We start from the raw sequence: 26,530 nt of genomic DNA, 5'->3' as shown, positions 1-26,530 counted from the left end.
GTTCAGTCCTTGGGGCTCAGCCAAAAACAAACAAAATAAACAAAGGAAGAAATGACAGTCTTGGGTATGTGGGCGATTCTACCCAGGAATGGTGGGTGGTGTCGGGGGCTCTGCTATACTGCCAGCGATGCTGGTGTTTCAGACCAGGACCTCAGCACTGCCGACATTTGGGGCTTCCCTGGGGGCTCAGTGGTAAAGACTCTGCCTGGCAATGCAGGAGACGCAAGTTCGATCCGTGGGTCAGGAAGATCCCCTGGAAAAGGAAATGGCAACCCACTCCGGTATTCTTGCCTGGGGAATCCCATGGACAGAGGAGCCTGGTGGGCTACAGTCCATGGGGCTGCAAAGGAGATGGACATGACTGAGTGAGTAAACAGCAACTGCTCACTCTTGAGAAGGATGATTCTCTATTGGGTGGGGGCGCATGCTGTGTGTAGCAGATGCTCAGCAGCGTCTCCGTCTCCATCTCCTAGACTCCAGAAACAACCCCAGGTGTCACAGGAGAACAAACAAAAAATGTCTTCAGAGGTTGCCACATGCCCCATGGAGACCAAAATCCTGCCCAGTTTAGAGCCACCGTTTTACCTGTACATTCCTCGCAGTTTAAAATGGAAGACAGCCTCAATGGGGCTCTAAAGGGCAACGAACATCCCAGGGCAGGACAGGGAGAACATCAGTAAAGACATACTGCAAAATGGTACCAGAAGTGCACTCAAGGTCGATTTTCAAGAGTTAACTGAAGTGTGCTCAAGCTCTGCCTTTGGCACCGACCAAGGACCCTAATTCTTGTCTAAGAAGCGGCTGCCCAGCCTACACAGCCCTCATCCACCTCTTCACTATACCTTTCAGCACATGGCTTGTCCTCCTTATGGGTTAAGTCTTGGGGAAAAGGTTTTGAGCAACACGGTAAAAAGAAAAGCAGAGACATTACTTTGTCAACAAAGGTCCGTCTAGTCAAGGCTATGGTTTTTCCAGTGGTCATGTATGGATGTGAGAGTTGGACTATAAAGAAAGCTGAGCACCGAAGAATTGATGCTTTTGAACTGTGGTGTTGGAGAAGACTCTTGACAGTCCCTTGGACTGCAAAGAGATCCAACCAGTCCAACCTAAAGGAGATCAGTCCTGAGTGTTCCTTGGAAGGACTGATGTTGAAAGCTGAAACTCCAGTACTGTGGCCACCTGATGCAAAGAGCTGACTCACTGGAAAAGACCCTGATGCTGGGAAAGATTGAGGGCAGGAGGAGAAGGGGACAACAGAGGATGAGATGGTTGGATGGCATCACCGACTCAATGGACATGGGTTTGGGTTGACTCCAGGAGTTGGTGATGGACAGGGAGGCCTGGCGTGCTGTGGTTCGTGAAGTCGCAAAGAGTCGGACACAACTGAGCTTCTGAACTGAACTGAAGGTGAGAAATCTGAGTCTGATACTCGGGTTAGGTGTCAACAGCTGTGTGGCCTCAAGCAAGGCCCATCTGCTCTCTGGGCCTCGGTTTCCTGCCAATGAGAGGAGTGGGCTAGGGGCTGGTTTTCAACCCACATGTGGAGTAGCAGAACCCCGAGAAACGCACTCAGCAGCATCAAACGTGGAGGACAAGCAGTCCCATCCCCACCTGTGTACCGTCGGGTACCATGAAGGCTCTGCTTTGAAGAATGGGTTCTACTGCTTTGCTCTGTGCTGTGCTGAGTTGCTCTACTGCCTTAAAATATAACAAAAAATTAAGGCCACTAGAAAGACTACTTGTCAGTAGTCTATGAGTTAGTGATCAGTAAAACTCAGATGCCTCCCATGACCCACCTGACCAGCCTCTCTCCAAGCTCCTTATCCTGCCTCAGCGCCCTTGCTCTTGCTGTGCCCACTGCCTGGAAGACTGTTTCCCACATCTTTGCAGAACTAGCTCATTCCACCTCATTGTTCAGGCCCCAGATTCAACGTCACCTCCTCAAAGATGCCTTCCCCTGACCCCCTAATTGGCTCTGCCTCATGTGCCCACCCCACTGGGAACCACGGGCTGTTGTCTTCACTGACTAAAACTGGCTTGTTTACCTGGTAATTCTCCTGTTAGATCGTGAGAACAGATAGCTTGTCTACTGAATTCTAGTACCAAGGGCAGGAGATAACTTGCCTCTGATATTTGTTGAACAAACAACTTAATTTTCCTGAGATAATGGTGAGAAGTCCTCATCTGACACTCTCCCTCCCCCCCGCCATTTTTAAGAAGAAATAAATATCAAATTGACCAACATCGGTTCCAGATTTTAAGTCACAATTTAGGACAAAATATCAGAGCCTCCCTACCTCCACAACTGAGTCTCAGAAGCGAGAGCTGTTTATGAGTTACTATATAGTACATCCCATTAAAAACATATTTTATCCAACAGAGGAGAAGCGATCTGATCTTTTAAAATGAATCATGTTTTATACCCATGAACACATGGTTGCCCAAAATAGAGAACAGATGGGTTATGAGAAACAAGAAAAGACTTTCATTTAATTTTTTAATACTATTTTTAGCAGTGGCATCAGACTGCTCAGGTAATTAGACAATTACTAAATTATTCTGGTCACGCAGGCACACACACCGCTCTGGCTTCCTGCTCTGTTAACCTCTGGTGTCAAGAGGACACGGGTTTCACTTCCAGGCCAAAGGGCGCTGCATGGTAACAATAATTAGAGTAATATATCAGAACTACAGTTTAAATGAATCATTATTTGCCAAGTGCTTTTAATTATAAAGAATTTAATTCTAAAATTATAACGAGGACTGAAGATTTACAGAAAGGTCCCCTCTCGTAGTGAGGCTAAATCAAGAATTTTTTTTTTTCTTCAAAGTTCTGTAATTTATGTTCTGGCCATGGACGTGTGTCTTCATTTTTTTGCCCACATTCCTCAGCACCTGGACCAAATTATTATTTACCATTAGGAGCAATAACAAGACCTTTGACAAAGTAATTGCTCTGGCTGGCAAGTTTCAGCAACAGTGGGTCTGAAGGGAAGGCTGAATTAAGGGTATCTTTCACAAACCTTTGGGTTTTAGAAGCAATCTGATTATGTCTACAGGAGTCAGATACTTCCACTAATATTTTAAATGTGGGATAACACAGAGCCCTGGGGCTTTGCATTCCAGGTGAAACCACTCCAGAGCAAGGCAAAAAGAGAAACACAGCCCAGATTTTTGCAAAGACCCGACTCTCAGATCAAGGAACTACTTGACAATAAACTAGAAGACGGTGACTGAATCAGACCAACGTCGCAAGCAACTGACTTGCTGCCTCCACGTTCCTTTGTCTCTCTCTGAAATTGACACGTATCCCCCTTTACGACTAAGATCGTTTTGGCCTGTCTCAGGTCAGATTTGGAGAGGGAAATGACAACCCACTCCTGTGTTCTTGCCTGGAGAATCCCATGGACAGGGGAGCCTGGCAGGCCATGGTCCATGGGATCGCAGAGAGGCGGACATGACTGAAGAGACTAAGGACACACACTACTAAGATGTTTCAGGGAAGACGGGTCACAACCACCGACTCTGATTTAACTTGCAAATAAAAGGCTCCTCCATGCACCAAATGGTGATCCGCACACACCAGGAAGGCACTGGCCACTACGAGGGGCTCGGCCAGCGTTTGCACTGGGTCCGGCTGTTAAGCATCCCCACGTTGCCCATATGGAAAAGCTTCACATTGTACAGTCCAGCCTCCTCCCCATAGGCCCTTTAACCTACACACATTTCTTCTTACTTAAAAAATACCAGGGGAAAATAAAAACAGATGTGGTATCCACAGAGGCAGGTTACGGCCCTTTCTGCCCTACGGGGGAAGCCACAGGTCCTCTTAAGGAGGGCAGGACACGCTAGGCCCTCGTGAGGTCAGAAGTCGGGTGAAGAATCAAGCTCTCCGCACACACAGGCCCCTGCCTCGGGCCCGGGGTGGGTGTCCCGCACCGTGGGGTGTCTCGGTCATTCCACGCCACCCCAGCAAACAAATGAGACCTGGAGACTCCATGAAAAAAAAGAGGCCTCCATTTCTCGTTAATAATCCATGGCAAGGGTATTTCCTGATGAGAACCCCAGCCTATATTTCAGGAAAGAGTAATACAAAAACTAAATGCTCAGTCACCATGAATATCTGCCTTCTCTTACCCATCTTCTATTCCAAATGCAGTGAAAACACTACCACTTCTGAACATTCACAAGATCAACAGATACCACAAATGGGTTGCAACTGCTTAAAAGTACACTACTGAAGAGAAGGAATTCCTGTTTCAACAGGTCCACATCACTCTCCAAATAAAGCTCAGAGCTGATAACTCATTAACCTCAAAGGGCCACTCTTCTAGAGACAGGCTCAGAGCTACAACTTCCAAATGAATCAACTGACTTACAGGCTAAGTGACTGAAAAAATATAACATTTACTACGTAATAGCTGGGCTTCCCCAGTGGCTCAGAGTGTAAAGAATGGGCCTGCAATGTGGGAAACTGGGTTCGATCCCTGGATCAGGAAGATCCCCTGGAGAAGGGAATGGCTACCCACTCCAGTATTCTGGCCTAGAGAATTCCATGGACAGAGGAGCCTGGTGGGCTACAGTCCATGGGGTCACAAAGAGTCAGACACGACTAAGCAACTAACACTTACCATGTGACAGTACACACCTTTCTGTATGACAAAGGCAACAAATTTCAATTTATTGAAATGGAACCACATATAACACAGGGGTTCTCAGCTTGGGAGATTCTGCCCTCCCCCTTGGGCAGTGTCTGGAGATACGTGGGGTTGTCACAAAGAGCAGGGGGAGTGTGCTACACGCAGCTAGACAGTGGAGGGCACGGATGTTGCCGGACAGCCTGCAATGCACAGGCTGGCCCCCACAACCAAGAATGATCCCGCCATGATCCCGTCATCGCGGCAAGGCCGGGAACCAGACATGCACCCTCTGCTGCCACAAAACCAGGGTCAGGACGGTGAGACCAACCTGTGCAAGTGCTCAACTGGAGCCTGTCGATTTAAGATTTGAATTTTTTACTTTCGTTTTGAGTTTTTTAAATACTGCATTACAATATGATTTGTCTTAATGACTGCGTTTTTTTCCATCTCAATGAATTTTCCTTCCGAGGTGCATTCCTCACTCTACCCCTACCTGGCCCTGTTATAAAACCATTCAAAAGGGTCATAACTACGACACGTGTGGGGAAAAAAGGGAAGCTGGACAGTGTTATCCTAACAGTGGGTCTTAGGCAGAAATGCTTCACTGAATAACCAGGAAAGATTTTAAGAAATCTAAATATATATGCCCAGGTCCCGGTCACTTAAAGAATACAGTAGGGTCCAGGCATATATACATATTTTTCAATTCTACACATAATTTTGATCCTCAGCTCTAGTTTAAAGGAATTACAAAAATATAATGACTTCTTGTTGGAAAGAAAAAAGAACCAGAGAGAGAGAGAGAAACACAGCAGACATCTCCGCAGACGCACAAAGGCAGTCAACCGGCATGGCGTTTTATGCAGTTGGTACCGGGAATCTCTGACTGATGTGGATACAGGTGACCTCAATTTTTTTTCTTTGTACCGATCCACATTAATTTATTTTTTCTGTAGTCAAAAAACAAAAAAATGCATCTTAAGAAAGGACTGGAATTCTTTTTTAATGACTAAAAAACAAAGTAAGCTCTGTGTCCTAGAGAAAAACACACGAGTAAAAATTCTTCCCTGAGAAAACATAGTCTTCTCTGTGCTCCCTATGGATGCAGAGAGCAAGAGACGCGCCAGCTGGGCACAGCACCCACTGACGGCCGAGCACACGCTGCGCACGTCTTGTGCAAAAAGTAAAGCACAAACTCACACGCTCACCAACATACTCGTTAAACAGAAAAGGGAAAAACCGCTCAGTAAATTCCAACTCTACCAAATCCTACAACAGTATCAGAGACAAACTATTAAGTGAAAAATCACAGTTCACAGATCAAAATATGTGTAACAAGGTGAACTACGTTTTTTAAAAAAAAATAAGAATGCGCCCATATAAAACAGCCTAGAAGAACACTCAAAACCACTAGTCTTGGTTTTCTCTGACAAAGGACACCACGTGGCTCCCAGTCATGATTTTTCTCAGACACATGTATCAATAAAAGTTAAAGATACTTCCACTTGCCAGGGTGAGTAAAATAAAACAGATGATTCCATATTCCAGGCAATATACAGACTGCTGCTGCTGCTGCTGCTGCTAAGTCACTTCAGTTGTGTCCGACTCTGTGCGACCCCATAGACGGCAGCCCACCAGGCTCCCCCGTCCCCGTCCCTGGGATGCTCCAGGCAAGAACACTGGAGTGGGTTGCCATATTCTGACCATGTTGAGAAAAAAATTTAAGTACCTTTCCCACATGTGTATTCAAGTTATACTGTGCATTGAGAAACGGCAAAAGATTATAAAATGACGTGTTAAAAAGAAGAGAGCATATTTCACAGAGTTAGCTAAAAGTTCAAAATGACATATGCTGAGGATTATAGATTTAAAATTATAATTATTTAAAATTACAGATTCAACTTGTTGTATCTGTTTGTCATAAAGGAGCATGAAGTGCTGACACAGGCCGCAACCTGGAAAAACCTTGGAGATGTTACGCCAAGTGAAATACGCCAGGTGCAAAAGGTATTGATTGATTCCAGGCATCTGAGATGTCCAGAATGGGCAGACCCACAGAGACAAAAAGTAGAAGGGTGGTTGCCAGGAGCTGGGCAACGGTGGGAGTCTAAGAGGTAGGGAGGGTCCCTCTTTGGAGTGGTGAACACACGCTGACATTAGATAGCAGTGGTGACTGCAGAACACTGAGGATGTACTAATACACCCTGACCCGTACGTTTAAGAGGACAAATGTTATGGTTTGTGAGCCATCTCTCAATTTTTTAAAGGTGTCAGTAAGTGAATCAATAAGCCAGAGGAAAAATCATCACATCTCCCTAGCCTGTCATGGGTTTCCCTCATAATGTGTTGGCCATTTCTTTGTGGTTTGTTTGGGCCTGTATTAATCATCTGGAGTTTCCCTGCAGGAATCTTGTAAAACCACCTGCCTTTTTTATGAGGTTAATTTAGTTAAATAACATCCCTAAAACCAGTCACCTAGACACTCATAAAACACAGTCTGTATTCCAATGTTTCGAAAATAAACAATTCCAGAATTCTGACTCCTTCTGAAGGACACTTCAAGGACTGTACCTGACGAATGTTCGTCTGATAAATTGAGGGAGGGTCCCAGGTCAATCTTCATGCTCTTAGTAAGGTTTAAATTTTGCTTTAATTTTGAAGATGAAACTGAAGTGTGCGTGAACACTCAAATCTTTCTTTCCTGCACCTCCACGGGTCACCTTGCACCCTCTGCTTTGGAGTTCACAGATCTAGAACAGCGATATTCTGAAAAATAACGGCGGACCTTAGATTCAAGGTGGGCTTCCTAGGTGGCGCGGTGATAAAGAATCCCCCTGCCAGTGCAGAAGATGCAGGACCGATCCCTGGGTCAGGAAGATCCCCTGGAGAAGGAAATGCAATCCACTCCTGGGAAACCCCAGGGACAGAGGAGCCTGGTGGGCTACCGTCCATGGGGGTCACAAAAGAATCAGACATGGCTGAGCAACTAGATAATTAGAATCAAAGCAGCTGCAGCGCCTCTGTTGCCCTTTGGAATCACCTGGTTCACCTGTTAAAATTTGTAAGTCCAGCCACCACTCCGAGAGCTTCTGACTCGGTCCCTGGCCATCTCGCCCAGGAGTTCCAAACGCTGTATTTAGGAGACACTGCTATAAACATCCTATTATTAATCCCTAAAGGGCAGATGGACGGCTGTAATGGGCTCGGGAGAATCCCACTGAGGGGGTGGGTACAGTGTAAGATTGGATTGTGGGGATGATTCCACAACTCTGTAAATTTACTTGAAAAAAGCATTAAACAGTATAGTTAACATCGCTAAATGTTATGGTATGTACGTTATACTTCAATAAAGCTGTTAAACACACACACACAGGAAAGGCTTCATATTTGTCCTCACAAAAGAATCTGTGAGGCAGCTTTTCGCTGTCCGGAGAGAAGGGTGCAGATGGCCTCCCTGGGGGAGGGGTGTCCACACCAGCCCCAGCCTCTCCCCATCACACCCCGTTCTTTTAAACCAAGGCCAGGATGGGCAAGTCAATTTATGAGCCTCTGCTAAGGAAGGGTGCTGAGAGTTCACCGTAAAAAAGGCTGTTTTCTGACTCTCAGCACTTGACAGAGAGGCTTATCTGCGCTCCCCCAAAATGGGCCACAAAGCTGAACCAGACAAACATCGGAGAAAGGGTGGCTTCTGTCAATACCACGAGCTCTTAAAAATACCAGGATGGGCAGGGGTGCGCCTCCTGCCAGGGCTCGTACTGCAATGCACGACGCCATCTAACGTAACCGTCGGCAGGCCGGCACCGCTGACACGGGGCTCCGAGGGGGGCGGGACCCGGCCAGGGGCTGAGAAGCGTGACGATCCACACGGTGACCCCTGCGGGGGAGTCCGGAGGGCACTAGGGGGGCGGTTCAGAGGGAAGACTACTCCAAGACACAGAAGTGAAGTGGCCGACCCTGGCCGCAAAGCTGCAGGCCGTGGTGTACTGGGGTGAGCGGGAGGAGAGGCTGAACCATGGGCGAGGGTGGGGAGGGGATGCAGGCCACGCTGGACACCACAGACCCTGCTGCCAGGACCAGGGTGGGGAGGAGCGAAGCAGGGAAACCCTGCAGGGTCTCTGCAGACAGCCAGGCAAGGGAGACTGCAGCTTCTGCCTGTTGAGCGAGAGGGGATGACAACCAAAGCCAAGCAGGTGGTCTAGGGGGGCGGGCCTGTGACTGCAGGCAGGTGGCCACTTCCCAAACCCCCGGACGGAGCTCACAGGGCAAAGGGGCACTGTGCTTACAAAGACGAGAACGACTTTGAGCACACAGGGGATGCAGGGAGAAGGACGGGATGTGGGTACACTGCTCTCCTTATGCGTGAGCAGGGATGCCAAGGATTCCAGGCTAAAGCTCCAGGTCGGGTCGATGCCGACACGGGAGCCATCAGCTTTGACAGGGCGGCAGAAGCTGGCAGAGAGGGAAGCCCCCTAGAGAGTGACACTCGGAGCCCAGCACAGACCCCACGACACGACGTTGGGAGATGGGTCAGACAGGGGGGAAAGGAACCGGGGTGGGCTGTGGCTTCTCCCCCCAGCCCAACCGCATCCTTGTGATTTTCCAACAGTCTTAAAGTCCATCTTTGAAAAAGGTCCACGGATCCATTTAGAGTCAAGCCACGATGCCCACACAGGCAGCCAGCGGAATGGCAGGTGCTTCGTGCTGGCTGTAGGTAATGACTCGACGTGGATCAAGCGAGCTGTTCTTCACGTAAAACCCACGCTCGCTTCCAGACTCCGCTCCCCGCCCGCTGCGCTCAGGAGACGCCCCGGACGTCCAGGTGTGCCAGCTGGCAAACGTCCCAGAAAATGAAACGTTGACTCTGACTGTGCCGCTAAGCACGTAGAGAGTCCCTCTCCGATCCTTACACAAAAATACATTTTTAACTGGCCTTCTGACTACAGAATCAGTATCTACTTGGACAAATTCAAGCAAAATATGGCCTCTTTATTCTCTTGTCCTCAAACCACTGTCATAACCCGTAGCTGGTCTAATGCGATCTACGTTAGCTCTGGGTGTGTTTTCAGAATTACCAAGGGAACTGCTTGTTTATCATCTTTCTTTAACACACAGAAGCGCATCTGAATGAGCCAGAATCTCTAGGGGATCAGGCCCAAGCCAATGTCTTTTGTTTTGCTTTTATTCTATTTATTTTTTAAAACATCACTAGGAATTCTGATGAACAGCCAAGGTGGCAATCCACCGGTCTAACATTTTAGGACTCTTAGGACACTTACAAGTAATATCTTTCTCTAAAAAAAAAAAAAAAAAAAAGACTGGTTTTGAAAAATCTTGTAGCAGGGGAGAAAACCAGAAGCAGATAAGTTGATAGTCATTTCTGATCATTTCTTCCACGAGATTGCTGAGTTGAAAAGAGATGAGGAACTAAAGCTCATCAGTTACACCGTGATTATGTCACAGGCAGTCCAGTAACTACTGATTGCTCTTGCTCATAACTGGGGAAAAGTAAACATGTCTATAAGCTTGAAGGAGAACCATCACACTCTCAGAGCTTTTTCTGCTGCTGCTGCTAAGTCGCTTCAGTCGTGTCTAACTCCTAGCGAACCCAGAGACGGCAGCCCACCAGGCTGCCCCGTCCCTGGGATTCTCCAGGCAAGAACACTGGAGTGGGTGCCACTGCCTTCTCCGTTTCTGATACTAGTTATTGGCAAATAATTTTCTTCCATGTTTCCCCTACCATCCATTAGTTGTAGTTCAGTAGATCAACCCTTGGGATGAGGAAGACGGGAAAAACCTCAACTGCAGGTTTATTCAAAATATGAAGAGCCAGTGATTGCCACGGGCTTGGAAGGAAAGGTGGGTGCGGGGAAGCGAGGAGTGACTGCTCGTGGGTATGGCAGTTCTCTTTCGGGTGATGAAGATAAAAACAGATTGTGGCGAGGGTTACACAACTCTGAGTATTCAAAACAACCCACTGAGTTGTACACATTTAATGGGTGAATCATATGGCATTATGAATCCTTCCCAATAGAGATGCTAGTAAATATTTTTAAAAATCACTTTGGGTATCAAAACAGAAGGCTTTACCTGGGTGTAAATACTAAAAATGTGGCTTTGAACTTCATCCATTGAGTCGAGGCCATAGGCTACAGTGCCAAGATGGAGCCGTTTGAAAACCATCTCATTCTGGGTAAGAGTTCCTGAAACACAAAGCAAGGAATAACTGTGCCTGCATCCTGAAGCTCTTACTATTATTAACAGCAACGAGAGTTGTTTGTTTTTGTTTTTGTTTTTTTTGAGAGTTTACTCTATGTCACACGCTGGTTTCAGCACTGCTTCTGCTGGAGTAGACATCTGTGATATTCTGTCAGCCTGGAATCCAAGAATTTCTTCTAAAAACAGAATCTTAGAGGTCCAGGGGAAATGATCATCCTTGGTTCGTGGGATGGTCTAGAGAGAATGCCAATCAGAGTGCCTGACTCATTCCATTGGCCAAGAGGGCGGGGCATGACATACACGAGGCCAATCAGATTCAATCTTGAAGGAATCAAAACCTTGACCAGACAGACGCACAGACAACAGATGACTGCTGTCAAGTCAAGAGACCATCCTGATACTGACACAGCTAGAACTTGCCTGGTTCTTCTTCCTGAAATCTAGCTTTGCTCTGCCTTCCCAGATCTTTGCAACAGATCCCCTTTTATCCCATGTTCACTAGATGGCAGAGATGAAGGTTGAACCCAGGTCTCCCCACTTGCTCTCAACCACTACAACCACCTCGTAACTTGACAGGTGCTAGACTGTAAAGAGGCATTTTAAGATGTGGTTTCAGGGTCAGGACTTGAAGCCAGTCTGTCTGAGTTCAAAGTCTACTTCGGCCACGACATGCTTCTGACAAGTCATGCAACCAAGTCCCTTAATAACTCCAAGCTCACAATATCAGGGGAGGATTAAGTGACCAGATACAGACACCCAGAACAGTGCTTTTCCACACGATTAGCACTCAGTAGGGCTTTGCTGCTATCATCATCATGTCCACCAAGGAGTCTATCTTCATCCAAAGATGAAGAGGATAAAAGAACTGCAACACTCATCTCTAATACCTCCAGAAAGATAGTCCAAGCATCTTCTTTGACTTTGAATCCTGCAAGGGCCCCGGACACTCACCCGTCTTGTCTGTGAGTAGGTAGGAAATCCTCCCCAGCTGCTCAGGAATCGTGCTAGAGCGAACCACAGTCCCGGGGATTTTCGAGTCCCGGCGAATGACCCAGCTGTACACGATCTTGCCCATGTCCAGGTTCACACGCAGGCTGGGCAGAAAACCAGAGCACACGGGTTAACAGGACACACACAAAAAGCTGCTTGTATCTCAACGCCGATTCCAACACACACACCGCGGGTGCCGTAACATCAGCACAAATGACACCCCACCTGTTCCAGGTCACCCCTTACAAGGGACCAGCTCCTTCTCAAAACCACAAAAGCACAACCTTCAGAGAGACAGAGACGCGCAAACGCTGCGGCACCGGCTCGCTCTCAGCGCACCTGATGGGAATGATGTTGGAGAACAACAGAAGGAAGCGGATGATCTGCAGGTACCAGCGCCCGGCGAAGTGCTGGAGGGCGACCATGACCAGGGCCACCACCACCAGGGCTGCGAAGAGGATCTTCGTCAGGCAGTTCACCTCCAGGTCAAACAGGCCAATCTGCGGGCGGCACAGATGGAAACTCGCCGTGAGCCGCTGCGGCCCACAGCCCGCCCGCCCGGGCGGCACAGATGGAAACTCGCCGTGAGCTGCTGCGGCCCACAGCCCGCCCGGAGGGCTGGGCCTCCCCCTGGACACCTGCACCCCGGGTGAGACAGCAGGCTCTGTGGATCCCCACAACTTTGGGTGAGAATACTGGGCTCCACGGAGTAACCGACATCCCAGGGACCTCAATGAATCTCATTTTGATTTTTTCTTAATGATTTAAAGATTTAGCATGGAAACATATAAGCGGGTCACTGCTGCCTTCAGTGGTGCTGGGCTCTGCATGGCCTCCACCGTGCTCCCAGCAACCCGTGAAGTGACCCAGCTCTACACCACGCACTGGTTTTGTATTGCACGGAGAGTCAGGGCACACATGACCCGTGGCATCTGATTTTTAGGTGATGCATTCCTGAACATTACTATTTTAATGACTATATTTATCTTAATACATGATTTTAAAAAATGGAACCAGCCCATGAAACTCATCACTTTGCAGAAACATGGCCCTAGATAAGGCTAAAACCTCAAGTAAGTGGCATTTATAGTTGTAATATAGTTGGAATACAAAATAAAGCAGAGCAAAGGCTAACAGAGTTTTAACAAGAGAATGCACTGGTCACAGCAAACACCCTTTTCCAACAACACAAGAGACGACTCTACCCATGGACATCACCAAATGGTCAATACCGAAATCAGATTGCTTATATTGTTTGCAGCCAAAGATGGAGAAGCTCTATACAGTCATCAAAAATAAGACCAGGAGCTGACTGGCTCAGATCATGAACTCCTTATTGCAAAACTCTGACTTCCATTGAAGAAAGTAGGGAAAACCACTAGACCATTCAGGTATGACCTAAATCAAATCTCTTACCATTATATAGTGGAAGTGACAAAGAGATTCAAGGGATTAGATCTGATAGAGTGCCTGAAGAACTATGAGAGGAGATTAGTGACACTGTACAGGAGGCACTGATCAAGAGCATTGCCAAGAAAAAGAAATGCAAAAAGGCAAAATGGTTGTCTGAGGAGGCCTTACAAATAGCTGAGAAAAGAAGAGAAGTGAAAGGCAAAGGAGAAAAGGAAAGATACACCCAGAGTTCCAAAGAATAGCAAGAAGAGATAAGAAAGCCTTCCTCAGCTGTCAATGCAAAGAAATAGAGGAAAACAACAGAATGGAAAAGACTAGAGATCTCTTCAAGAAAATTAGAGATACCAAAGAACATTTCATGCAAAGATGGGCACAATAAATATTGGACAGAAATGGTATGGACCTAATAGAAGCAGAAGATATTAAGAAGAGGTGGCAAGAATACACAGAAGAACTATACAAAACATATCTTCATGACCCAGATAACCACAATGGTGTGATCACTCATCTAGAGCCACACATCCTGGAATGTGAAGTCAAATGGGTCTTAGGAAGCATCACTACAAACAAAGCTAGTGGAGGTGATGGAATTCCAGTTGAGCTATTTCAAATCTTAAAAGATGATGCTGTTAAAGTGCTGCACTCAACATGCTAGCAAATATGGAAAACTCAGCAGTGGCCACAGAACTGGAAAAGGTCAGTTTTCATTCCAATCCCAAAGAAAGGCAATGCCAAAGAATGTTCAAACTATCACACAATTGCACTCATCTCACACACCAGCAAAGTAATGCTCAAAATTCCCCAATCCAGGCTTCAACAGTACATGAACCATGAACTTCTAGATGTTTAAGCTGGATTTAGAAAGGGCAGAGAAACCAGAGATCAAATTGCCAACATTTATTGGATCATAGAAAAAGAAAGAGAGTTCCAGAAAGACAGCTACTTCTGCTTTACTAACCATGCCAAAGCCTTTGACTGTGTGGATCACAATAAACTGTGGAAAATTGTTCAAGAGACAGGAATACCAGACCACCTCACCTGCCTCCTGAGAAATCTGTGTGCAGGTCAAGAAGCAACAGTTAGAACTGGTCACGCAACAGCAGACTGGTCCCAAATTGGGAAAGGAGTACATCAAGGCTGTATATTGTCACCCTGCTTATTTAACTTCTATGCAGAGTACAGCATGAAAAACGCTGGACCGGATGAAGCACAAGCTGGAATCAAGACTGTTGGGAGAAATATCAATAACCTCAGATACGCAGATGACATCACCCTTACGGCAGAAGCAAAGAGAAGCTAAAGAGCCTCTTGATTAAAGTGAAAGAGGAGAGTGAAAACACTAGCTAAAAACTCAACATTCAAAAAACTAAGATCGTGGCATCTGGTCCCATCACTTCATGGCAAATAGATGGGGAAACAATGGAAACAGTGAGAGCCTTTATTTTGGGGGGCTCCAAAATCACTGTAAATGGTGACTGCAACCATGAAATTAAAAGACACTTACTCCTTAGAAGAAAAGTTATGACCAACCTAGATAGCATATTATAAAAGCAGAGACATTACTTTGCCAACAAGTCTGCCTAGTCAAAGCTATGGTTTTTCTAATAGTCATGTATAGATCTGAGAGTTGGATTAGAAAGAAAGCTGAACACCAAAGAATTAATGCTTTTGAACTGTGGTGTTGGAGAAGACTCTTGAGAGTCCCTTGGACTGCAAGGAAATCAAACCAGTCCATCCTAAAGGAAATCAGTACTGAACAGTCTTTAGAAGAACTGTTTCTGAAGCTGAAGCTCCAATACTTTGATCACCTGATGCGAAGAACTGATTCATTTGAAAAGACCCTGATGCTGGGAAAGATTGAAGGCGGGAGGAGAAGGGGACGACAGTGGATGAGATGGTTGGATGGCATCACCAACTCGATGGAAATGAGTTTGAGTAAACTCCAGGAGTTGGTGATGGACAGGGAAGCCTGGCTTGCTGCAGTCCATGGGGTCGCAAAGAGGCGGACACGACTGAGCAACTGAACTGAAATGATAGTTGTAATGATGGTGGTCATGGGGATTGTAACGGTGAGGTGAAATGACTGATATTTTTTCACGGTACTGACAAAGGAAATCATTCTGCAATATTCTGACTCTAAGAAACTGGAGGAGGGGTGGGGCTGGGCGGGCGGGTCCTGTTGTGTTCAAGCAGGAACAGGGCCATTAGGTCAACTTCCAGAGCTGACTCTGCAGGCTGTGCCAGAGCCAGCAGCTCGGTGTGGGTTTGAATCCAGGTCTATGCAGCTTTGCCAGAGCACGGTGCTTCTCCAGGCCATTTCTCCTCTTGAGAAGAGGCTGCAGACGTGTGCTGACAGGCCGGTGTAAGGATTAAAAGTGATGTGGGTACAGGGTGCCCAACTACACGTGGCAGACAGTAAGGACTCAGCTGTGGTTGTTTAGCTGCTAAATCATGTCTGAATCTTTGTGACCCCATGGACTGCAGCCCTCCAGGCTCCTCTGTCCATGGGATTTCCCAGGCAAGAACACTAGAGTAGGTTGCCATTCCCTTCTCCAGGGGATCTTCCTGACCCAGGGACTGAATCTGAGTCTCCGGCACTGGCAGGCAGATTTCTTTACTACTGCGCCACCTGGGGAGCCCCTCAAGACTCAATACTTCATTTTAAAACTTTTAAAATGTTATGTATTCATACACAGGCAGCCCTTGTTTAACTGCAGAGAGCTTTGCAGATACCATGTTTTTTTTTTACAAACTGAAGGTGTGTGTGCCAGATAAGAGTTAGTATTTTCTAGCAACAAAATATTTTAAAATTAAAGTGTGTACATTTCTTGAGACAACGCTTTTCCTGCACACTTTAACAGACTACAGAATAGTGTAAACATAACTTATATGCACTGGGAAACCAAAATACTCATGTGACTTGCTTTGTAGTGACACGCACTTGACGTGATGGTCTGGAACCCAACCACAATATCTTCAAACACGTATTTGAATATGTGTTTATGTATTGTGTGTGTAAATATATATATGGGCTTCCCAGGTCACGGCAGGGGTAAAGAATCTGCCCGGCAGTGCGGGAGACTAAGAGACACGAGTTCAGTCTCTGAATCGGGAAGATCCCCTGGAGGAGGGCATGGCAACCCACTCCAGCATTCTTGCCTAGAGAATCCCATGGACAGAGGGGCCTAGTGGGCCACAGTCCGTGGGGTCGCAAAGAGTCAGACGCAACTGAAGTGACTTAGCACAGCATACACACACACACACACACTTATGCACAAACATGTACACAAAAAGACAGTAAGTTTATACGAATGAAGTCACACTTTTAGGGGTTCCTGTTTTTGAGTCTTGCTTCTCACCCCACCAACAACAATCATCGAACCACATCAGTCAGAAAGTTCTGGCAAGAAAACACATCCCACAACCATGTACAGACCTTACTGCGAGGATTCGAGGTATTCATGACACTCCGGAGTTCTCTCCCCGTGTAAAGAACAACACCCACGACAGTACCTAAGACGAAGGAAACACAACCCAGAGAAATGTAAGTGCAGACAGGCAGGCTTTCAGAGGGTCTGACGCGCCCGAGAACACCTCTTCTCAGTCCAGCGTCTGCAGTGCGAGAAAAGTCCCCGAGTTTACACCAGGGCCAACTGATGTCTGTGTCCACACAGACGGCAGGAAAGCTCCCAGCCACGTGTGGCCATTCACACTTCAATTCAGTGAAAAAGACAGTGAAATGCAGCCCCCACTTTCATTAGCCTCATTTCAGGCTCAACAGCCACAGAAGGGCAGCAGGCCATCCAGCTCGGTGAAGGCGCAGGGCATCCCCACTACTGCTGAACGTGCCCCGGAAGGGCTTCCCTGCGGGCCCAGTGGAGGAGACCCGCCCGGCAACGCAGGGGCAGCAGCTCGACCCCAGGCCTGGGGAGATCCACACGCCGCGGGGCAGCTAAGCCCGTGCCTCACCTCCTGAGCCCGCGCCCTAGAGCCTGCGTGCCGTAACTGCTGAGCCGGGTATACAGAGCCCACGCGTGGGGCAGCTAAGCCCACACCCTAGAGCCTGCATGCCTAAACTGCTGAGCTGGGTATACAGAGCCCACGCGCAGGGCAGCTAAGCCCGTGCCCCACCTCCTAAGCCCACACCCTAGAGCCTGCGTGCCTTAACTGCTGAGCCAGGTACACAGAGCCCACACACAGCAACAAGGGGAGCCGCGGCAACAGGAAACCCACTCTCTGCAACTAGAGAGAGCCCAACTACAGCAATGAAGGTCCAGTGCAGCCAAAAATAAATATAAATTAATTTTTTTAAAAGGCGCAAAAAAAATAAAAAATTTAAAAAAACAAAAACAAACAAACAAATAAAAAGGCACACCACTGGGCATTGCTGGCCTGTGGGCCTGGCTGCCTCGGAGAACAGAAGAGGTCGGGGGGAGGTGGGGGCCTGTCCTTCATGCCACTGGCCTCACAGGCTTCCAGAGGTGCCTGCAAATTCACAAACTACCCTGGAAACCTATGAACACGCCCCTCTTATCAGAGCACGTTCTTCCCACGGACTGTGATTCCGCTCAGAGTTGGTGTGCAACCAGAACCTTTGGCAGGCATCTGTCTGGATGGCAGCTCTTTCCTGAGAACTCCCCTACCCCTTCCTTCCACCCTTCCATCATCATTTGTTTTTAAAAAAGACATCAATTGTTATACACAATATCTAAAAGAAACCCAAAAAACCAATTAACATGAGAAAAGATGCTTACCCTACTCAAAAACCAAAAAAATGGGAAATTCTTATTCCCATCCTCATAATAGCAATTCAGATGCGTGAGAACATAGCGTGAGCCCAGAGGTGGGGAAATGGACTGGCACACGCTGCTGGCTGGGGCATCCGCTGGAGCAGCCTATCTGGGGGGAAAACGGGCAACAGCCATCAAAACTGCACCTCTGTCTCCCCTTTTCAGGATGTGCCAGGGAAATGCTCCGCACAGCAGGGCAGGTGGAGAGTCAAGAAGGGCAGCAGCACCCCGGTCAGCACGGGGCTGGCGGCACCCTGATGAAACCAGGAGAGAAACAGACAGGAGGGGCTGGGGAGGGGGCCGGCGTGCGCCGGTGACCAGGGACGCGGGCTCGGAGTGAGGGGGCCGGCGTGCGCCGGTGACCGGGGACGCGGGCTCAGAGTGGAGGACATCTAAGCTGAAACCCGAAACACGAGAGGGGCAGCCCCGCCAAGCACTCAGGGAAGATCCCGGGAATACAAACAGCCTGGGCTCCGCGGGATAAAGGAAATCCCTAAGTTTCTCTCCTCTGGCCCCTCAGCTCTTGGCACAGCACCAGCAGAGGGACGCACCCAAACCGCCAAGAGATTCAAACAGAGTCGCTAAAGGAGCAAACCCCAGATGGAGTGCTGGGGCCATGTCTTTCAGACAGAGACCCCAGGGGAGACACCAAGGGCCCCTAGTCGATACAGTCTCCTGCACAATGTGGTTCCCTTCCAGGGAGGCGCTCAGCAGACGGAGAGCTGGAGAGTGCCTGCCTGCTCCCAGGAAGATGGCAAGCCCCAGCGAGTGCAAGCCAACCCCCCGCAGACGGTCGGACAGGGGGAGCTGAGCTCAGGGTGTGCAGGGGTGGCCGTGCACCCACGGCTCTCACCCCAGAGCGGACATGGGTGGGTCCCAATCCCCAGCGTCCAGGGTTCTAGAGAGTCCTAATAACAGGGGCCCCCGAGGGCAGCATCCCCATCTAGTACTGGCCAATCCTGGTGCCTTCAAAGGCTGCTGGAGACGCCCTCTCCCCTACACCCCTCTGTGCCCAGGACCGAAACGGTCTCCAGGAGATGCAGACCCCAGCCTCAGTCACCCCGCAAGAGCACGCCAGCAGTCCACAGAGCCGCGCTGGTCTGCCCAGTGCTCAAAAGCTCTGTCTCTTCAGCTTCTGGCTGTGCTGGGTCTTCACTGCCGCAGGTGGGCTTTCTCAAGCTGCAGTGAGTGGAGTGGGGGTGCGGGGGCTGCTCACGAGTTGCGGTGCATGGGCCTAGTTGTCCCACAGGACATGGAACCTTCTCAAACCAGGAATTGAACCCACGTCCCCTGCACTGGCAGGCGGATTCTTAACCGCTGGACCACCAGGGAAGTCCCTAAGGTTTTGAAGTAGTTGCCAACTTTTAAATACAGAAGCTTGCATGTTAAAATATATATACAAATAAAGATTTGTGGTTTCTTCTGGAAAACTGGCAGATCTGAGGCCACTGGGTCTTCAGTCCTCACCGCATCTCCGGCAGGTGCTGAGCTCAGCCAACCCGCTTGGCTCCCACTTTCCACTCATCACGGTCCCCACTCAGCCCTGAAGACCCCTGACCTGCGCCCCTCCACTCCCCCAGACCCCGACCCCACTTCTGAGGCTACATCCCCGGCGGCTCCCCTCACACAGCCCTCCCTCGGCCGCCTGCCCGCTGTGGTGTCCACTCCATCCTGCCTGCCAGGGTCTCCAGCCAGCCGGGCTGCTGGGGTCAGGTATTTCCCCCAGCCCCTCAGACCCTCCACCACAGTGCTGCTGCCGGCGACCTCTGACCCCGTCCGAGAAGAGAGAGAGGGTGAGCCCCAGAGAGGGAGGATTCGACAGGTTTACAGCAACCAGACACTGCTCTGACACGAGTCTGCGATTCCAGGACAAGCCCCGAGGAACAGGGTACAGACCAGTAGGCATTATCAGACCCGCACGGTGTGACCCGCACGCTGGTCACAGTTCAGCCCCAGCAGGGGCACCGATTGACGTGCTGCACACTGGGGATGGGGGCAGGGGCTCAAGAAACGTCCCTTTCCATGGAGAGCCTGAGAAGCACTGGGATCTGCGACGCCCAGGTTCCGCTTCTGCCGAGCCCCCACCAGCCTCTCCCGTCTATCATCACCCCAGTGACACCGCAGCCTAGCAGCCCGGTTACCATGGCAACTGCATCCTCCTACAGACTGATGCCAGCCAGTGCAGCTGGACCCTTAGCATTGCCTGGGAAGCTTTTTTATTCTTTAAATTTCCAACTGATAACAGTGGACTGATCAAGACACAGGAACTAGATTCTGAAGGGAACACAGAAGTGAAATCTCAAATACTTAAGATTACTCTCGAGGGTTGCTTCTGGAGTTGAAAACGGAAGGAGAAAATGGCTTGCATTTAACTTTGTGTTTATATTAGAACCAGAGTGTGGTCAGACATCTACGCGGGGAGAAGTGGAGGCCGGCTAAAGAAATGGTAGCCGCCCAGCTCCTCAAACCCACTGCAAAGCAGACGCCCACTGCGGGGCATGGCGAGTAACAGTTCTGGATTGGGGGTCACGGCTCTCTCTCGTCCCACCTCACCAAACACAAAGAATTCACACAAGTGGGGAAAGAATGCGTGTTTTAACTTCACGGTGCCTTTCTGAGGAGCTATGTGAAACCTTTTTTCCATCTTCCAGGTCTCAGTGTGCCTTCCCGTCTCCTCCTCCAAGGAGACGATCTCCCCAAGGCTGTGTGGCCTTAGGCAAGTCGCTCGACCTCTCTGAGACTCAACTCCTTATTCCGTTAAGTGTCCTCATTTAGCGTTGAGAGATCAAAACAAGGGAATGGAGGATACAACACTCTGTACACACAGTGCCCGGCAGATACGCCTTCCTATTCTAATCTCTGAGACTGAGGCTGAGAAGCTGAGCTCGTCTCTGCCCACGTGCAGAGTGTGTGGGAAGCAGCCTGTGCAGAGGCTGTGCGGGTCCCTCTCCTTTCAGAGAGCATCCTGACTGAGCGCCTTCTGTACTGAAGAGCTGCAGGGCAGCAGTGAGCAGAGGGAAGCGGGCTGGGAGGGGAGGTGGGGCGCGGCACAGACTTCTCCCATAGTAAAGACAGGAAGTTGCCAGAAGTGGAATTACATGTTAATAATTACATATTGGGTTGGCCAAAAAGTTTGTTTGAGTTCTTCATAAGATGTTATGGAAAAACCCAAACAAACTTTTTGGCCAAGCCAATGACATATATAATATAGTGATAACAGGGGAACAGAGTTCTGCTTCTGGGCAAAACGCCTGGGCTCGAGTCCCAGCTTTGCCTTTTACATGCTGTGTGACCTTGGGCAAGTTGCTTAACCTCACCGGCCCTCAGTTCCCTATCTGCAGCATGGGGACGATGCCAGCACCTGCGTGCGGGGTACTGCTGGGGGGTGAGTGAACCACGTGACCCACAGCAGGTGCCAACAGACTGGCGGCCCCACCTCCATCACTCCAGCTGCCCCAGGAGTGCACAGCCCCTGGAGCCCTTCTGCTCAGCTGCACCCCAGGGTCCCAACCTTTCCTTCCTGCGCCTCAACACGTCATCCCACAAACTGTGTTCTGGAGTCCAGAGGACCAGACAATTTCTACGTCACCTGGGAGTCTCCGACACCAGGGCACCATCAGGACCAGCTGGGAAGCCCTCATGGACACAAGAGTCCGGACATCCAGGCTGACCCACTTTCTGGTACAGATTAGGACGTCAATCTCACGTGGCAATTAGGGGCTATTCCCAGGGCGGACGCTGTGGCCGAGTCCACAGGCCAGGGCAGCCTCCCCTCTAGACGCCTCCAAGCACCGGGGGCAATTAGATGGCCGCTTCATTCCCCGGGGGTGCAGCAGCCAGTGGAAAACGCCATTTGACCGACAGCTCATTTTCCCAACTGACAGATGATTATTCTCATTATACCGGAGGATCTGCTTTCCTCTTCAAATTGCTAACACATTCCTCCATAACGGCACGTACCTGACGCGGTGACTGTGCCGGCCCACAGCGCGTTCTCTATGCTCAGGCTCTCGCTGATCGGGGGGTCGCTGTCCTCCTGCAAAAGAGCAGATGGACATAAGCTGGCCCACCCAAGTCTGCACAGAGCCTGCTGCTGTCTCCAGCCTGCTCTTTGCAAGAAAGGAAGAGAGGATGACCCCCGCATTTGGAAGCCAACAGCCCAGCCAGGAGAGAAGGACCAAACTCATAAACCCTTATTCTTGGCGTTTCAGTCCCATGGAAATACTTGAAAACAGGAGTTCATGATTTAAGAAACGCAAGCTTCCAGCACTGGAGGAACATTTCACAAGGTGGGATTGATAACGTACAGGGAAATCCATCAGAAACAGCCCTTTGCTGGCCTATCTGAGGGCTTCTAGAACAAGAGCAGGAACAATTCAATACAGGTTCCATAAACCTATCATCTCAGATGCCTAAAATAATTCAAATCCAAATTTAATTTCTATTCCGAAAGGTTGGGATATGGTTTAAAAGTTGTAACCATGGTGGACAGGACTTGGAGGATACTCATTGGAAAAGACCCTGATGCTGGGAAAGACTGAAGGCCAGAGAAGGAGGGGACGACAGAGATGAGATGGTTGGATGGTATCACCAACTCAATGGACATGAGTTTGAGTAAATGATGGTGGTGAGTTGGTGATGGACAGGGAGGCCTGGTGTGCTGCAACCCATGGGGTAACAAAGAGTCAGAGATGACTTAGCGACTGAACAACAGCAAATGGCTTCATGTGAAAAAGACATAAAGAATAACATTAATTACAAGAACACTTGGCTCTAAGTAGTCAGGCGACGACAGCTGTTGGGAGGCTGGAAAAACTCCCAGCTGTGTCGCCTTTACTGAGAATCATGTCAGTTTTCAAGGTGGAGTGTTCTGATGGGGATATCACCCCCACATGACACAAAGCTACGCCCCAACAAAGCCCTGCTGGCAGTGGGCAGCGGGCCCTCACCCCGGTCATGCCCCCAGGCAGGACCCTGTGCCCCTCGAGGCTCACTCACTCGGGTGAAGGTGCCCACGAAGTTGTGAATGTCGATGTTCGGCTCCTCTGCATACACATACGAGCGGATCTGAAGAAGGTCCTGTCCCACGGGAGTGACGTTTTGGAAACAAAGTCAGTGCACGATTAAAAGGGATTTCGGAAGGCATCCACTGTTTTTCAAAAGCAACTGTACTTTCCAAACAGGCCTCACAACCACGGGGCAGGTGGAGAAGGAGGAAACCTTCCCGCAAGTTAGTCCGGGAATCTCTACCTGCAAGATCCCCAAACACCCTGAAGCCCTAAAGGGGAGAGTCTGTGTTTACCCGGCTTTTCCAGAACTAACTGATGGTGCACATCCCTCCCGCTCTGCGACACTCTCGTTTACAAGAGTCATTCAAACCCACCGAAACCCTCGCTCATTCAACAAAGGGCCACAGGGCGCTGACTCTGTGCAAAGCCTCGGAAAGGGCAGAGAGGTGAACAAGTGTGCAAGAACACCTCACACCCATCAGGGTGGCTACTATCAAAACAATAGGAAAGAGGACTAAGTTTCCTGGCGGTCCAGTGGCTAGGAAGCCACCTGCCAATGCAGGGGACACGGGCTCAACCCCTGGGCCGGGACACCCCACACGCCTCACTTGGGGCAACTAAGTGGACCCACCACAACTACCAGGCCTGTCCTCTAGAGCCTGGGCGCCCCAAGAACAGAAGACACCCCGATGAGAAGCCATGCCCCACGACCAGCCCCCCTCGCCACAACTGCAGGAAGCCTGCACAGCAACCAAGACGCGGCCCAGACAGAAGCAAATAAATCAACGAGGTTTCAAAAGCAAACGAAACCCCAGGGACTTGTGCACACAAGGCAGGAGCGGGTCTGCTTGCTCCTGGAGGAGAAGGGCGAGGGCCGGGGTCGGAAGGCAGAGCTGGAGCCGGCGGGCACGGGGACAGAGCGAGAGGGAAATCCATCACAAACAGTCCTTTCGCTGGCCTGTCTGAGGGCTTCTAGGGCAGGGTAGGGCCTCCGCAGAGAGACAAGAGCCGCAGGACCGAGTCCCGGCGGCCGCGACGCCCTCGGAGAGCATGCACGGAGGAGCGGGCACCTGTGTCGCCTTTTAATTTCATCCCAGGTGCTCTGTCAAGGTTTCTTAAGGGCTGGAGCTGCCCGCCAGAGACCATCAACCCCATCGGCCAGATCGGGGTTCACAAGGCCACGTGGCCCGCAACCAGCGAGCGCCTGAGGCACCAGGAGGATCTGGGGCCCCTGCAGCCCCGCCTCACAGCGGGCGGCCCCCCGTGTGGCCCCCGAGGTGGGCATCAGAGTCCCACCCAGACACGGCTGTCGGAGGGCTTCTGCAGGGAAAGCTACTCACGGCGGCGGTGGGCAGCCTCTGCGTGCAGGCCACGGGCAGCCGAAGCTTCCAGTCTGTCTCCCCGTCCAGCTGATCCGTCCGCAGGAAGCAGGACCCTGTGGAGGGAAGAGGGGGCGCCCTCTGTACACCTGCGGGTCAGGACCACATGCCCACCCTGACCCCGACCACGGGGGCGCTGACAGCTCCTGCTCTGGTCCGTGTCAGGAGAGCCAACCAACGGCCAAGAGGCAAGAAGTAATACCCAACTTCCCGCTTTCGCCATCAGCTCTGGGTTTAAATCCCCGCTCCTCCACTCACAGTAGGAGCCGGGGCTGGGCTCCTGGCCGTGCTAAGCCTCAGCCTGTCGTGTCTGTAAACTGGGGAGAAATGCAGACCTCACAAGCTGGCGGCAGAGGATTCCATGGGAGTGATGGTACCCCCAGACAGCGGCTGGCACAGGCTCACCAGCACTCGCCTCTACGAGGTGCAGGCGTTGCAAGCACCTTCTCAGGAACCGAACCTCCTGGGTTCAAGGCTCCACGGCTCACAGGCTGCGGAACTTGAGGAAGCTGCTCCCTGTGAGCCTCAGTCTCCTCGCGTGCACAGACGAGGGTGTCAGAGCGCCGACTCCCAGCTTGAGGACTAGAGAGCTGCTTCACGCAAACTGCTCCGACCTGGGAAGGACCACGGAGCCCTCGGCCGTGACTCCCCCGCACATGTGACGGGTGCCAGGTTCAGCCTGACGTGTGCACGTCTGAGCAGGCAGCTCTGTGGTTCAGCCTGACGTGTGCACGTCTGAGCAGGCAGCTCCGTGGTTCAGCCTGACGTGTGCACGTCTGAGCAGGCAGCTCCGTGGTTCAGCCTGACGTGTGCACGTCTGAGCAGGCAGCTCTACGTTTCACCAGAGGAGCCACCGAATATCCCGACACTGAAGGTAAGACTTCTGAGAACTTTCAGGAAGACCCCTTCCAGTCCATCTTTTTTTGTTTTGTTTTTGGAAAAAAGAGAAGACTTCTGAGACCCTAATCCATTTTCACTGACAAGGAAACAAGGCCCAACCCGAGGACAAAGCTGTACTGTTTAAAGGACTGTTTTAACGGGAGCGCATTCCACGCACCCTGGATGATTTAACGTATCATTCATTAGTATACTCTGGCCACCTGAGGCAAAGAGCCAACTCGTTGGAAAATACCCTGAGGCTGGAAAAGACCCAGGGCAGGAGGAGAAGGGGGCGAGAACCAACATGAGATGGCTGGATGCACAGGAGTCTGAGCAAAGCCCAGGAGACAGTGGGCAGGGAAGCCTGGCGTGCCGCCGTCCATGGAGTCACAGCGTCAGACGCAGCTGAGCGACTCAACAACAACAAATTAAATATGAACCTCATCCTCACTTTTATTAAATTCGTCACAGAATGAGGTTGCAGCAAGCTCCAAAGAATACAAACGTGGATTTTTCTGAGGTTCAAAGATCTCTGCTTCTGCCTGCTAGGCAAGAGAAAAATGGCCTTGTTTCCTGAGAACAGCTTAAATAACAAAAATAAAAAGGAGATTTGAGTCAAATGATGAGGCAGGCAGGCAGGCAGCAGAGGGGGCAGCCACCCCGGGGAATACAGCCAGGCCTCCAACCCTGCTGTGGATGCGGACGGCTGAGTGACTAGCATCATTTCACGTGAGGGATGTGAGGATCCGTGGATTTGGTACCCACGGTTGGCGGGGGGAGGGGGGCAGGTCCTGGAACCAAACCCCCAGGACACGGGAAGACAGTGGTAACTGTGACACGTCGGGTCTTGAAGGAGACTGGAGAGGGTCACTAAGGCAAACAGGCTGTAAACAAAGAATAAACGGACGGGCGGGGCGACCGTGGCCCCACCGCTCCTGAGCCGAGGTTTGGGGGAAGGCCACCCCGCTCTCCCTGGCCCGGCTTCTCTCTGCCCCACCTCGCGACACACCTCCCAGTATCTTCTCAGAAGAGTCTGTTGCTGTTGGCTTTTGTGTGTTAGACACACTTCCTCATCCCACCAACTCCAGAGGTTGAGCTGAACGCAGCCCAGCGCGGGGCGGGGGATGCCCAGCCACCGCATGTGACCCCCCAGCAGCAACTCAGCAGAGGTCCCACTGTTGCTGTCGTGATCAGAAGCTGCTGACCGGCATGCA

General features: G+C 50.2%; 1 protein-coding gene across 8 annotated transcripts in view; it reads right to left on the bottom strand.

Annotated features, from left to right (window-relative positions):
• Positions 1 to 26,530, bottom strand: part of ATP9A (ATPase phospholipid transporting 9A) — a 125,423-nt gene that overhangs the window by 47,500 nt on the left and 51,393 nt on the right. For all 8 annotated transcript variants that reach the window (XM_086331334.1, XM_086331330.1, XM_086331326.1 and 5 more), the window contains exons 7-13: positions 24,399 to 24,493; positions 23,048 to 23,128; positions 22,010 to 22,085; positions 16,696 to 16,772; positions 12,186 to 12,346; positions 11,808 to 11,950; positions 10,728 to 10,840 (exon numbers count right to left, since the gene is read on the bottom strand). In XM_086331334.1, the coding sequence (XP_086187460.1) occupies positions 10,728 to 10,840; positions 11,808 to 11,950; positions 12,186 to 12,346; positions 16,696 to 16,772; positions 22,010 to 22,085; positions 23,048 to 23,128; positions 24,399 to 24,493 (746 nt within the window). The remainder of the gene's footprint in view (positions 1 to 10,727; positions 10,841 to 11,807; positions 11,951 to 12,185; positions 12,347 to 16,695; positions 16,773 to 22,009; positions 22,086 to 23,047; positions 23,129 to 24,398; positions 24,494 to 26,530) is intronic.

The sequence above is a fragment of the Bos grunniens genome, chromosome 13 (assembly GCF_055505025.1).
Source record: "Bos grunniens cultivar Pamir isolate PY7600 chromosome 13, Bosgru_T2T1.0, whole genome shotgun sequence".
In the NCBI taxonomy this organism is placed as follows: domain Eukaryota; kingdom Metazoa; phylum Chordata; class Mammalia; order Artiodactyla; family Bovidae; genus Bos; species Bos grunniens.
The sequence above is the reverse complement of the archived record's forward strand: the minus strand, read 5'-3'. Positions and strand labels throughout refer to the sequence as shown.